Below are 14,054 nucleotides of genomic sequence, written 5' to 3'. Positions count from 1 at the left end.
ATTGGATTCTGACAGATGATCATTTTGAATGGAAAATAAGACAATGCTGCATTAACACTCCATGTATTAACAGCATTATAAATCCCAAACCCACATTTCAATTATGCAAAACTTCAAAAAAAAAGAAAAGGATCTCTTTTATACCAAGTTCTAATATTTGACATCATCTCTCAGGTAAACAAAAAAAAAAAGCTATAAGCTGAGGCCAAAAAATACGCTGGAGGACAAGAGGATTCAAGGATACAGCTTTTAAGATCTATACAGGTAATACGAAACAGTCACCGAGTGAATAATCTGGACTGGAAGGCAAGTGAAAATGAGAAGGGATACAGAGGAGCTGAGGGAAAACTGAGTAAGAACCAGAATGAAAAATCTTTGTTGTTAGAGGAGAACAAATTTAAAATACTCTCCCTGTATGAACACTGTATTTATTTTCTAAGCAGTGCTTCAGAATTTCTGCAGCCCATATTGTTCTTTGTCATCTTTAAGGCTTAATATGTATCATACATGAAACATTTTTCCTAGTTGACATGGAAATTTAATACAAAGCCATAACACCTTACAGCATTGTGACAGTTGCTAAACAATTATCCTTCCTAACTTGTATAGAGCAAACATGCACTGAACAAAGACATGTTTTGACTTTCATCACGTATCCAAATACATTTTTTTCTGGCTGCTTACGCCATCTCTGCTATTACCTTAAAGGTTTCCCCACTCATAACATCAAGTTGCCATTTTTTTTAATGGACAAAAAAAATAAACTTACGCTGCATAGGCCTTCGCAATCCTCATGAACATGACTTCATCTCCTCCTTTATCTGGATGGTATTTTAGCGATAGTGCACGGTACTGTTTCTTAATTTCTGATATACTTGCTCCCTTAAAAGGAAAGTTTTGAGTTATCTATTAATAAATACCTTAAATCAAATCTATTGCTCTGTATCTGTAAAGCACATCATTAACATTTCTCTGAACCATCCACTGAACTAAAGAATTAGGTTCTAGTCTATGATCATGAAACTCCATATGTATTTTATGGAAACATGATTATACTAATTTTCTAATAACATTTTATAACCATTGTATTTAAAATCAAAGTCACAGTCTAACAAAAAGACATTCAGATGACTGGGTATTGGTTTTTTTCCTGGATTACTTTGTTCATCAGTCCATAGGGAGGGAAAAAAAAAATAAATTGTAAGGCCTTCTTATCAGTTTGACAAATCTTTTCTTAAATATATTCATGAATACAAGATTCTCACTTAAAATATTCTTCTACTTAAGTAAGAGTTCATAGATCAAGTATGATGGTTCACTTGCAGCTTGCAGGCAGAAATAAATCTGTCAGTCACCAAGTACAACAGACTGCCTTTCCACTTAAGAATGCCTTTGACTAGAAGCATCCTATCCATAAATTCTTTCAAGCTTCTTGAACAAAAGGAATACATTACCTATACCTGAGAAAGAGATGGATTTTTATTCTACTACAGCATACTTAAATCCCACAAACACAACCCCTGTGCACTAACTTTCAGGTTGGTCTGGGAAACTACTTCACTACTCAAGAAAATCCACAGAACTTTATAGTAAGTGCAGATAAAGTTTTTCTACTAAGCTACCTGCTAAGTTTCACAGAACCATTATTATAGGACTTTTACCATTTTGTGGTAGAGGCCTAGCGTGCTGACCTTAACTGCATAATAAACATGAAGTTAAGGATGACAGTACTGTTTCAATAAATTTAAACCAGAAATTTAAATACCCTGAGGCTTCATTTGCTGTTACTTTACCCCAATTTTTTTCTCTCTCTGCAACAGGGGTGCATGTGATCCCTGATAAGCTGATGACAAACTTCCTATCATTAATTGCTTACTCCTCATTCTCAAAAACTAGGCTACAGGGGTTAGGCAGAAATGCTTAGTAGCCTAGGACACTTTGCATCAATCAGCACTCTGCTTGCAACACGGAGCTTCCCTATATTAACTACTTACAGGGGAAAAAAAAAAAATTAGGACCCCAATTGTCTTACTTAAAGTATCCAAAATTATAATCAGTTTTGAGCTTCATCTTTATGCATTGGATCCCACCTGTGAAATGGCAGTAAGGATACTTATTCAGTAAATCAGTAATAGTATCTCAGTGCCTTGTGTATTAGTGAATTTAAGTGATGTGCTCAAGAGGGCTACTCTATGTTCAAAACAAGGTGCTGATATTATACATAAAATAAGATGCATCGACATTAATCCAGACTTCATCCATGTTGTGTTTCTCCTAGGGAAAAAAAAAGCCTCTTGTTATAAGCTGATATGCTAACATAGGGGAAAAAAAAACCAACAAAACAATCTTGGCCACAGTGTGAATGCAAAGAAGCAAATGAATTACTGCGTACCAAAACTGTCAATTGCTTTCATCCACAACTTTTTTTTTTTAGTTCGGGTTTTTTTAACAGCAACTGAAGTTCCATTATCTAACAACACTTCAACATCTGTATCAACATCTGAATAATTTCAACATCAGCAGGGCTGGCAATGACTCTAAAGGTTTCACTTGAATGTTAACAGAAGTAAGTTGTTCACTTTCCACGTAGTCTGAACTACAAGTTTTTCAAGGGGATTTAACAGACATTGCCTTGATACCACAGAAATACATAAAATAAACATGCTCTGGAATTCTGAACTATTTTGAGCTTGACTTCGACTGATCTATCTTCACACTCATCTCTTCATCCCTCATATAACATCTCTGGCTTTAATTCGGCTTGTCCTTAAGACAATATGTTTGATCCCTCCATCAGTTACTGGAGCATTCCAGTATTGGTTTCTTTACCTGGGTAAGTTGCGTGTGTCTAGAGCATGTGTACAAGTTTTCATTAATAAATATTAACTTAAATGTTTTTTTCCCCCTCAGGGTTACTACTTGTAGAAATTTGCCAAAGATGACAAAAGAAAATCCTCTGATGACTTAATCCCTAGCCCGACTTGTTTAGCCAAAGTGAACTGAGATACATGACTGTTCAAACTGCACAGTTCCAACAGACACCATTCAATAGTAAAAATGTATCTTGTTCCTCTGCGTCAGTGAGAGAACACAAGTCAGCAGTCAGTCATTCACAGAGGAACTGAGCAGAGGCTTAGTTTAAATAACTTGCTCTGCACATGACAGGCAGATCTTGTTCTACTTGTCCAGCTAGAAAAAGGCTAGAGTCTAGCTATAATGGCTTTCTTAACATAGAAAAGCAGTACCAGTGATACTATGCTTCTGGTGACAAGCCCCATTACTAAAATGGCAATACATGTATTCGTTAATATTCATATACATATTAAACTCTCCCACACTAACAATATAACATCAAATTTAATCAAAACAGGTACATTCAAAGTTCTTCCATATTATTGTGCTGAGCAGTATCCACAGTGTACTTCCTTAGACTGGTGAGTAAAACATACCTCAGACTTCAGAGCTGAAAAGATTACTGTTATTTGAAAGAGAGGCTTTACATCAGGAAATAATTACATAAACAGAGAATATGCTAGAGGTATTGTGGTTAAGATGAAGAGTTCAACAAGACTAAATCAGAGAATGAAAGATGTCCAGAGGGTCTACTTCTCTCATTGAGATAAATAACTTTTCACATCCATTTTGAATCAGACCTTCAATATAAATAAAACACTGCATCTGCTTTCTAGATAAACACTATTCTCTCTCCCCCCCAGTTTAATAAACCAAACTGTTGGTGTTACTATGTAGAATTTATTGTTTGCATACAACTGAGAAGCAAGGTAAACTTTACTACATCAAAATGAGCACCACCAACGCCCTTTAGTGAAATCATAGAATCATAGAATAGTTAGGGTTGGAAAGGACCTTAAGATCATCTAGTTCCAACCCGCCTGCCATGGGCAGGGACACCCCACACTAAACCATGCCACCCAAGGCCTCATCCAACCTGGCCTTGAACACCACCAAGGATGGAGCATTCACAACCTCCCTGGGCAACCCATTCCAGTGCCTCACCACCCTCTCAGTAAAGAATTTCTTCCTTAGATCCAATCAAAACTTCCCCTGTTTAAGTTTGAACCTGTTATCCCTTGTCCTGTCACTACAGTCCCTAATGAATAGTCCCTCCCCAGCATCCTTGTAGGCCTTCTTCAGATACTGGAAGGCTGCTATGAGGTCCCCACGCAGCCTTCTCTTCTCCAGGCTGAACAGCCCCAACTTTCTCAGCCTCTCTTCATACGGGAGGTGCTCCAGTCCCCTGATCATCCTCGTGGCCCTCCTCTGGACTTGTTCCAACAGTTCCATGTCCTTTTTCTGTTGAGGACACCAGAACTGCACACAATACTCCAAGTGAGGTCTCACAAGAGCAGAGTAGGAGGTGATCCTGCCCCTCTTCGACCTGCTGGTCACAATCCTCTTGATGCAGCCCAGGATACAGTTGGCTTTCTGGGCTGCAAGCACACACTCAAGCCGGCTCAAGTTCAATTTCTCATCGACCAACACCCCCAAGTCCTTCTCTGCAGCGCTGCTCTGAATCTCTTCTCCGCCCAACCTGTAGCCATGCCTGGGATTGCTCCGACCCAGGTGTAGGACCTTGCACTTGACATGGTTAAACTTCATCAGGTTGGCATCAGCCCACCTCACAAGCGTGTCAAGGTCCCTCTGGATGGCATCCCTTCCCTCCAGTGTATCAACCGAACCACACAGCTTGGTGTCATCGGCAAACTTGCTGAGGGCGCACTCAATCCCACTGTCCATGTCACCAACAAAGATGCTGAACAGGATTGGTCTCAACACCAATCCCTGAGGGACACCACTCGTTACTGGTCTCCAGCCGGACATCGAGCCATTGACCACAACTCTTTGTGTGCGGCCATCCAGCCAGCTCTTTATCCATCGAGTGGTCCACCCATCAAATTGATGTCTCTCCAATTTAGAGACAAGGATGTCACGTGGGACAGTGTCAAAGGCTTTGCACAAGTTCAGGTAGATGACATCAACTGCTCTGCCCCTGTCCATCAGTTTCGTAGCCCCATCATAGAAGGCCACCGAATTGGTCAGGCAGGATTTCCCCTTAGTGAAGCCATGCTGGCTGTCACCAAGCACCTCCTTGTTTTTCATGTGCCTTAGCATTTCTTCCAGGAGAATATGCTCCAAGATTTTGCCACACACAGAGGTGAGACTGACTGGTCTGTAATTCCCCGGGTCATCCATTTTCCCCTTCTTGAAAATGAGGGTTATATTTCCCTTCTTCCAGTCGTCGGGAGCTTCACCTGACTGCCATGATTTTTCAAATATGATGGCCAGTGGCTTAGCAACTTCATTCGCCAGCTCCTTCAGGACCTGCGGATGGATGTCGTCAGGTCCCATGGACTTGTGTACGTTTAGGACTTGTGTACGTTTAGGTTTTTAAGATGGTCTCAGACCAGGTCCTCTCCTACAGTGGGCCTAGGGTCTTCATTCTCACAGTCCCTGCGTTCGCCTTCCAAGACTTGGGTGGTGCAGTCAGAGCCTTTGCCAGTGAAGTCCGAGGCAAAGAAGTCATTAAGAACCTCAGCCTTCTCCAAATCCCGGGTAGCCAGTTCTCCTGATATCTTCCGAAGGGGGCCTACGCTGTCCCTAGTCTGTCTTTTACTCGCTATGTACCTATAAATCCCTTCCTGTTATCCTTAACATCCCTAGCCAAGTTCAATTCTAACTGGGCCTTGGCCTTCCTCACCTGGTCCCTAGCTTCCTGGACAACATCCCTGTATTCTTCCCAGGCCGCCTGTCCCCACTTCCACCTTCTATAAGCCTCTTTTTTCCTTTGAATTTTCCTGAGCAGCTCCTTATCCATCCAAGGAGGTCTCCTCACCCTCCTGCTGCACTTCCTTCTAGTTGGGATACAACACTCCTGAGCTTGGAGCAGGTGATCCTTGAATAACAACCAACAGTCTTGGGCCCCCCTGCCCTCTAGGGCTGTATCCCATGGAACCTTACTAAGCAGGCTCCTGCAGAGGCCAAAGCCTGCTCTCTTGAAGTCCAGGGCAGTGAGCTTGCTGCACGCTCTTCTCACTGTCCTGAGGATCTCGAATTCGACCATCTCATGGTCACTGTAACCAAGGCTGCCCTGGAGCGTCACATTTCCAACCAGCCCTTCCCTGTTGGTGAGCACGAGGTCAAGCATGGCACCTCTCCTTGTCGGCTCCTCTATTACTTGCAAGAGAAATACTGCCGTACAGCTGTAAATCAAATGAATCCACATTCTTGTTTATAAAGTTTATTCAGCAGCATCCCCAGAAATGTTTACTGAGATGATTTTCACAGGGTATACAAAACAGAATGACTTTTTTGCTTTCCTGTACCACAACATCGGAGTAAAGATTCAAAATTATTCAAAACCCTCACCTCACTATATTAAGGAAGTCATTAGATTTTTGAAGGGGTTCAATACAGTAAAGTTATAAATTAGTAGAGATATAGGCAAAGAATATCTAACAACTGACTTTATAATATGGAGTAGCACCTTTCAGATGCCAATATAGAACAAAACCACCAGATACATTCGCTAAAGTTAACTTACTTTGTTTACAAAAAACCACAAGCCTTAAATTGGACATCTAGACATAGAACATACCATTACAGCAGTACAGACTGGTAAAGGATGCTGTTACTTACAGGATCCAAAAGTAAAACCTCATAAGGGTTGTATTCTTGATATTCTCGATCTGTTTTGGAAACTTTGTACGCAAGAAACAAAAATAATGCCCAACCAGCAAGGAGGACTATTTTCCTGTTTGTGAGGGGAAAAGAAAAAAAGAAGAAAAAAATTTTTTACATGCACAAATCCTCTAGGACTAGCATAATTCTACAAACAACAAAAGAAGCCATTTGATATCAGTCTTCAAGAAACAGTATTAAAATAGCAAGAAACATTAAAGCATGTATGAGTATTCCAGTTATAACACCACATTTGACACAGGTAAGACAGCTGCTCTGACTAATTCTTTTCTCCCTTTTTTTCTCTAACAAAGGCAATCCACTATCAACAAAGACTCCTTCCATTCTTTAACTGTCCCCAGCAGGTATACAATAGTATTTCCTGTTTTTAAAGGATAACTTCAACCTGAGACTAGACAAAGTCGATTGAAAAAAAAAAAAAAAGGCTGAAATAGATGCATAACAGACAGCAAAATATTTTGATGGTGGGAGCAATAAACAAGGAACTGAAGGATATAAACCCAGCAACTTCAAACACACAAATTATTACTCCTGTTTATTTAAATATATATGTTTGCATGTTAAGTATTTAAATCAAAAGACAGCACTAGCATCACTAACTTCACTGAAGGATTGGTTTTTGGAACATAGAAATAAAGAAATACATTTTCTTATTTATTAGGGCTGAGGTTCACTGGTTTCATTAAGCAGATACTTTATAAAGGACAAACAGCATCCATCTTGATTTCAAGCCCTACTAGATAATAATGATGGACTATTAATTACTATAATAGAACAGACTGCAAATGTCTCTTCTGTGACACAAAAGCCATTATTATACAAATAATTCCAGCAGCTTTGACAGGAAAAAAAAAAAAAAGGAATTTTTATAAAAACAAAAATGTAGGAATTGCTTTAATGGGAAGTCATGCAAACGAAATGTACTTACTTTACTGTAGGAATTATGTTTTGTTGTGGTTTTAACAGTCGCAAACGATACCACAAGCACCTTCCATACACATTTCTTATATTCTTTAATCGAATTTGCTCTATAAAGAGAAAGATTACGATTAACCAATGTGACAAAAAGCAGACGTACAGGCATGCTCAGTTCATCCTGGAGTAGGTACCACAAGGTCAGTTGGAGGGCTAACAAAGGATCCAGCAATACTGGAGGGGAGAATGTTTTTTATCCATTTAAGTGACAATGCACATCCATAAACATTAAAACTTGGTCAGGTTATTCTCCACTGCCTGAAACTAATCTATTCTATTTTCCACATCCCACACAGCAACCATCACTTATGAGCCCAGCCTTTGCCCAGCTAATGTGCACCTGTAAATTTTACTTCTGCCGTTTTATACTCAATGGAAGACTCCCAACAAGTCTTCCATTTCCATGTCAGTTCCTGTGTGTAGGAAAAACAAATAAACCCCAAAAAAATCTAATCCAAATAAAAACCAGCATTTGTATACAACTGGAGTGCAGTTAGAGCAACAACTATTTCCTCAATTCAAAATATGATCTATTTTCCTCCTGTTTGCAACATCTGCTTTTATAAGTTGCCTTCGTTTAGATTCTTCCTGTTGAAGGGGAAAACAAAGTAAAAGTAAGGTAATAGTTATTTGTAAGCAATATAGCTCAGTAATATGGGTCCTTGACAAGAGAGTATACATGCATTAATGACAAGCTAGCCAACAATATTGCTTCCTATGCTCCTTCCGGACAGGATGGAGTTGGAAGGAAATTGTCACGGTGATATTGACAGTATAAATACAAGGCATGGAAGCTCTCTCTGTTAAGAGAGTTTCAGTCTTATTTCAGAGTTAATCAAGACCAACTTAGTCTTGGTCAAAGAAGCCTTTTGTGCTAAAAAAGGTATGATGCTAAGCAAATAACTTGTAGAGAATTTCTGTAAGCAGTGAAGTTACATGTTATAAAAGATAAATAGAATTGAAGTCACTTAAGTAATTGTCTATCCACAGACTCTGCAGTCTAACTTGCAACACTTCTGAAGTGAGGTCACTGTAATTACCTTACATGCAAAGGAATAAGACCCCTTGGCCCTCTTCAGGCTAAAGATGAAAGAATTAAAGAAAAAAAAAATCATCCTGACTCAATACATTTAGATATTGCTGGTAAACAAAGTGACTAAATTTGCCAATTTAAAAGAAGTTTGAATTATCTAAAAGGCAGGAATTATATTAACAACTTTGATCCAAAGCACGTATTAATCGCATCCTAAAAAGTCTTAAATCTCAACTTTGTACTTTCAACAAGGTGATGCCCTCAACTAAAATAGCGGTTATGATATACAGAAACATTTCTATTTCACAAATTTCTACAAGGTGATTGTAGGAGACAGTGACAACCTTGGTTCAGTTATTCTGAAGATACTGGAAGGACATCAACCTGGCAATTCAGAAAAAAAAAAAATGCTGATGGTATTAAAGACTAGACAGACAATTAAATTATGAAGACTAAAAAGCCCTGCTACAGAAATAGGGAAGAAAATATTCTGGGGGTTTAAGTGATCACTAGACAACTATGAGCCATAGCGTGATGCTTTTACTTAAAAGGCACCAATGATACTTGAACAAATCAGGCATCACAAGCCTCATAGAGGACACACGTAGAACCGTAAAATTATTTGGTTTGGAAGAGACCTTAAGATCATCTAGTTCCAAGCTCCCATCACAGGCAGAGATACCTCACACTAGCCCACATTGCTCAAGCCCCATCAAACCTGGCCTTGAACACTGCCAAGGATGGGGCAGCCACAGCTTCCTTGGGCAACCTGTTCCAGTGCCTCACCACTCTCAGTAAAGAATTTCTTCCTTGTATCTAACCTAAATCTCCCCTGTTTAAGTTTAAACCCATTACCCCTTGTGCTATCGCTACAGTCCCTGATGAAGAGTCCCTCTCTGGCATCTTTGTAGGCCCCCCTCATATACTGGAAGGGTACTATGAGGTCTCCACACAGCCCTCTCTCCAGGCTGAACAGCCCCAACTTTTTTAGCCTGTCAAACATATTTATGTTAACCATGAATTGCTCATTTCAAATACTGTGAATAAATTCAGTTGTGTGGTGCTGAAGCAAGATGAAGCCACGTTCAACCACAGACCTGGATCACCTACCTGATTCAATCCCTATCACAGCCCCACAGACATTTCTGCTTGTCCAGCACAACCAAGGGGCAGTACTGTTTAGTACCAGCCTTAACTGACTATGCTGCCTGCAGAAATACCTAAAACTAATGTGGAAATCATTACCACAGTGCTCTTGGAGAAACAGAAGGTGACTAAGAGAATTTTGTTTACTTAGTCCTATGAAACTAAGTATAACAGGATATGACTCCTTTTACTGTTTTTGCTAGGATGTTTTTAACAAGCTGCTGTACCTTGTCTTTAAAAGTCTGTGTCACCCTGTGACAAAATGCCCCACTTCTCAAACCTACTTACTATTCAGCCCCACAAGTACTAGATGACCCTCTCTTTTCCCTTTTCTGCTTCCTCCCTGCAAGAACAGCCAATACTCTTCACCTTACCGTGCCAAAAAGCTTCCAAAAGGCCCTTTAGGGGAAGGCATCATAGAGAAAAGAAAGGTAAACTAAAGAGTTGGCATAAAGTCAAATAAAAACTGATCAGTAAAGGTGGTTTATAATAACAAGAGAACGTTTTGGGAACAGCCTTCCTGTAACAGCTGCAGGAGTCACATTTTGTAACCAATCTGAAAACAGCACCAAGGAGAGAAAAAAAAAAAATTAATATATAAATGAGGCAAATGGTGAGAGCGAAAACTAAGCCCTCTGGATAGGTAAACAGCACACACCTAAGTCAGCTAAAGAGTCCCTTGCAATGATGTTCTGGAACAGCTATCCTGTGCATGGGAACCTCAGAAAAAATACAGAATTAAGACATAGAATCATAGAATAGTTAGGGTTGGAAAGGACCTTAAGATCATCTAGTTCCAACCCCCCTGCCATGGGCAGGGACACCCCACACTAAACCATGCCACCCAAGGCCTCATCCAGCCTGGCCTTGAACACCGCCAGGGATGGAGCATTCACAACCTCCCTGGGCAACCCATTCCAGTGCCTCACCACCCTACATGATGCTAAGCAGCCATCATATTTTTCACACATGCATCTAAACAACTCTGGATCAAATCTAATTACAGTTGATTAAACCACAACAAAACAAAAGCCCATCATTAATTTTTTTTACAATCTTGGGATGGCAATGGTCTCATTTGATTAACAATCCCAAAAGGAAAGAGGGCACTAAAAGGATGAATGAATGTTCATAGTTACCTGTCTGGAACATAAAAGAGAATCAAATCCTTCTCAAGTTGAGGCTAAAGTCCATATTATTCAAATTATCTGGTGCTATCCTGAGACATTTCCTTTGTCACATGTCATCATTAACACATATGAACTTGTGGAATTCAAAAACAGGCAGCTACTCAGGAGAAAGAAGGAGTACAGACAACATCTCTCCCATCTCAGGCAGAAAGCCATTGGGCAAAACATCACCCTGAATAAGAAAGCTATATTCTTGCTGTATCCAGGAAAAACAGGCTTCCTTTTTATTTACAGACAATGTATGTGATTGCATCAAAAAAATACTGATCTCTTTAGGAAGAAGTTGGTTGCAGGAAGAAAAAAAAAGCTAGCAAGAGCCAGAATACCAGATAATTACTGTGCTTAACAAAAGCAGCAATGTATTCCTAATGAGTAAGCTGTGGATAAATCAGGTCCTTTTTTAATTTGCCTTCCTCTCCCAAGGAGTTTTCTTTCACACAAATTCCATGCCACTGAACTGGCACACTGTACATGCAATATCCTGCATACCCCAAGCACAGAGGAACAAATACATCACATGTTGCTCAGGGTAAAGCTTTGCATTGAAATAAGAATTGAACATTCTTTGAACTTTAGCTCTGGAATCCCTCCTCTGTCAGGGAAAGAGGTTCAGAGTCTGAAAAGCAGATAAGAGTTCCCTGCTTCTCCTCACTACAGATCATGGCTTACAACATAAGAGCACTTCAGAGACCATCCTTTGATACGAGATTACAGGGAGACAAAGCTCAGGGTGATGTGTTTCCTCTAGTCAAAATTACTTCTCATTTCATGGTTAAAACCCTTAACAATAGTGAATCTCCCCTACAGTTTTAAAAATAGGTATTAAACAGCCTTGAAAAGCAAAGGCATAATGCACTGTGGGTTTTGAATCCATCTCACCAGCAATAATCCATGCATCAAAGTACTGTTAAAACACCCCTCTCAGCCGAGGTTGTAGACTGCCAGTTCATTTCTCTAAATAATCTGGAGAAGTATCCCATGCTACCTTCATTTCCCCCACGATTGTTCCAGATGTATCCAGAATTCCTGAGATTCACAAGCAGTTTTCCATCAATACAGCTCTCTTACTTTCAGACAGTTCTCACAAGTGCCTATCATACTACCTTAACAAATGTATGTGAATATCCAGTCAAAACTACATCTTAACACACATTTCAAGTTCTCAAGAAAGAAAACAATTACTGGTACAAAAGAAAACCAGAGTGCCATCTCTTTCAGTTATTCAGAAAGATCTAGTCAGGTCCTTCAGTGATACTAGTAGATATTTTAATGCAGCACTGTTTAAAGCTTTTAGACAAGTGAAAACTATATTGACACCCTAACACAGCTAAGCTATTAATAACTAAATGGGGAAAAAGTTCATCTTTACACTAATCTACTTACCACTTTTGGATGAAAATGAAGTAAATAACAGGTATTTTAGACTTCTGCTTCCTTAAAGGTAGCTGTCTGTTTGGCTACATACCTTAGCTAGAGAATGAATAGAGATCATTGACCTGTACATTTGAGATACAGTCAACTCTATGTTGAATCCGAAGAGGTATGCAACATGTGGATGACAAACTCAGAGCAATTATTATAAAAGGGGGTTAGAGAGGAAGACAATCTTTGATTTTTTTCCCCTCTATTTAGTGACTAAAGTGACTTTCTGGAAGAAAAGTATCAGTAGAGAATGCTTAAGTCAACAATTGACTCCTCTTTGTCAGAACTTACATACTCCTCCTCAATACCCAGTTCTTTAGAGAGAGCAATTTTAGGATGAGTAAGACAGAGGTGTCTGCTTTTTCTGGGTTCTAGGGTATCACAGAACAACTGAACATTTGAGATTGGAAGAGACCTCTGGAGATCACCTAATCCAACCTTGCTGCTCAGAGGAGGGTCAACAAAGCAGGCTGCTCAGAGCTCTGGCCACAGGCCTTGAAACACCTTCAAGGGCAGAGACAACACAGTCTCTTCAAGAAATCTGTTCTAGTGTTTGATCACCCTCACAGGGCAAAACATTTTTCTCATGTCTGTCTCAACATCTCGACATTCATTCACCTGTCACATGATGGGTAAGGAACACAGGACAAATACAGAAGGAAGCTGATCACAGGTCAGATTGGTCATTTCCGTAGACTACATACAACCTGTGTCCTGCAACTCAACCATGCCTGACTTGAGTTTGGATGTTCACCCATACCTTACTTACCGGCACACACACTGCCCTTCCCCCCTGCCTGCCCATCATAAGAAGTCTTTGGCTTCTCATACAAATACTGTCTTCAGAAACCAGGGCCTTTACAAAATGCAGCAACTCAGTAATGTTTTACCACATTTCAGCAGACAAAATTCAACCAGCACAGGAGGAACACAAAGGATAGGCAACGGCAAGCAGCTCAGGAACACAAGCACTTCTGTTAACAGAAGAATCTGTGACACACATGCTGGCATGACTTCACAAAACACGTTAAATACAATACCACAGAAAGAATGGACCACTTCTGTGAGCAGTGACAATGGCACCAGACAGCTGGGCTATGCTGATTCATCAGAAGATAAATCTGGACACAAATAATTTTGAGGCGAATGCCATAACGCAAACAAATACAACAGCACTGCATGAGGTTTATTTCATTTTTAGTAAGCCATGTAAGGTAACCTCACCCAGCCATTACTTCAGAAATTACTTCTGCCATACTCCTTCCTGACAGTGAAGCAGAAGTGGTCTTCACTGTCCTACTATCAGAAGTGCTTGAGAAATCTTATATATTTGTTTCTGAAGAAACAGAAGGATCATTTTTATCCTTAAGAATGAAACAAAAGGTCTAACCTTTTGTTTCAGGTTCTAGAGGCTCTGACAAGTGCTCCAAAAGAAAACCTAAGGGAGAATCTTTTTATTATTTTTTTTTTTTTTTTTTTACATCCTCGTGAGGAAAAATACAAGAGTACACATTTGTTGGAGACTGGCAACTCTGGAAGAAAGGGAATGGAAAAAAAGTACACCTGGA

The 14,054-nt window shown here is 39.8% G+C and overlaps 1 protein-coding gene across 2 annotated transcripts in view; it reads right to left on the bottom strand.

Moving 5' to 3' along the window:
• Positions 1-14,054, bottom strand: part of SEC63 (SEC63 homolog, protein translocation regulator) — a 61,639-nt gene that overhangs the window by 35,900 nt on the left and 11,685 nt on the right. Inside the window, exons 2-4 of one of the 2 annotated variants that reach the window (XM_080614976.1) lie at positions 7,649-7,748; positions 6,658-6,772; positions 770-882 (exon numbers count right to left, since the gene is read on the bottom strand). In XM_080614976.1, the coding sequence (XP_080471102.1) occupies positions 770-882; positions 6,658-6,772; positions 7,649-7,748 (328 nt within the window). Of the gene's footprint in view, positions 1-769; positions 883-5,719; positions 5,957-6,657; positions 6,773-7,648; positions 7,749-14,054 lie in introns of those variants that run through there. The other variant, XM_080614977.1, reaches the window with a different exon arrangement.

This window comes from Psittacula echo (genome assembly GCF_963264785.1).
Source record: "Psittacula echo genome assembly, chromosome: 4".
Classification (NCBI taxonomy): Eukaryota; Metazoa; Chordata; class Aves; order Psittaciformes; family Psittacidae; genus Psittacula; species Psittacula echo.
This window is presented reverse-complemented; position numbering and strand designations above follow the sequence as displayed.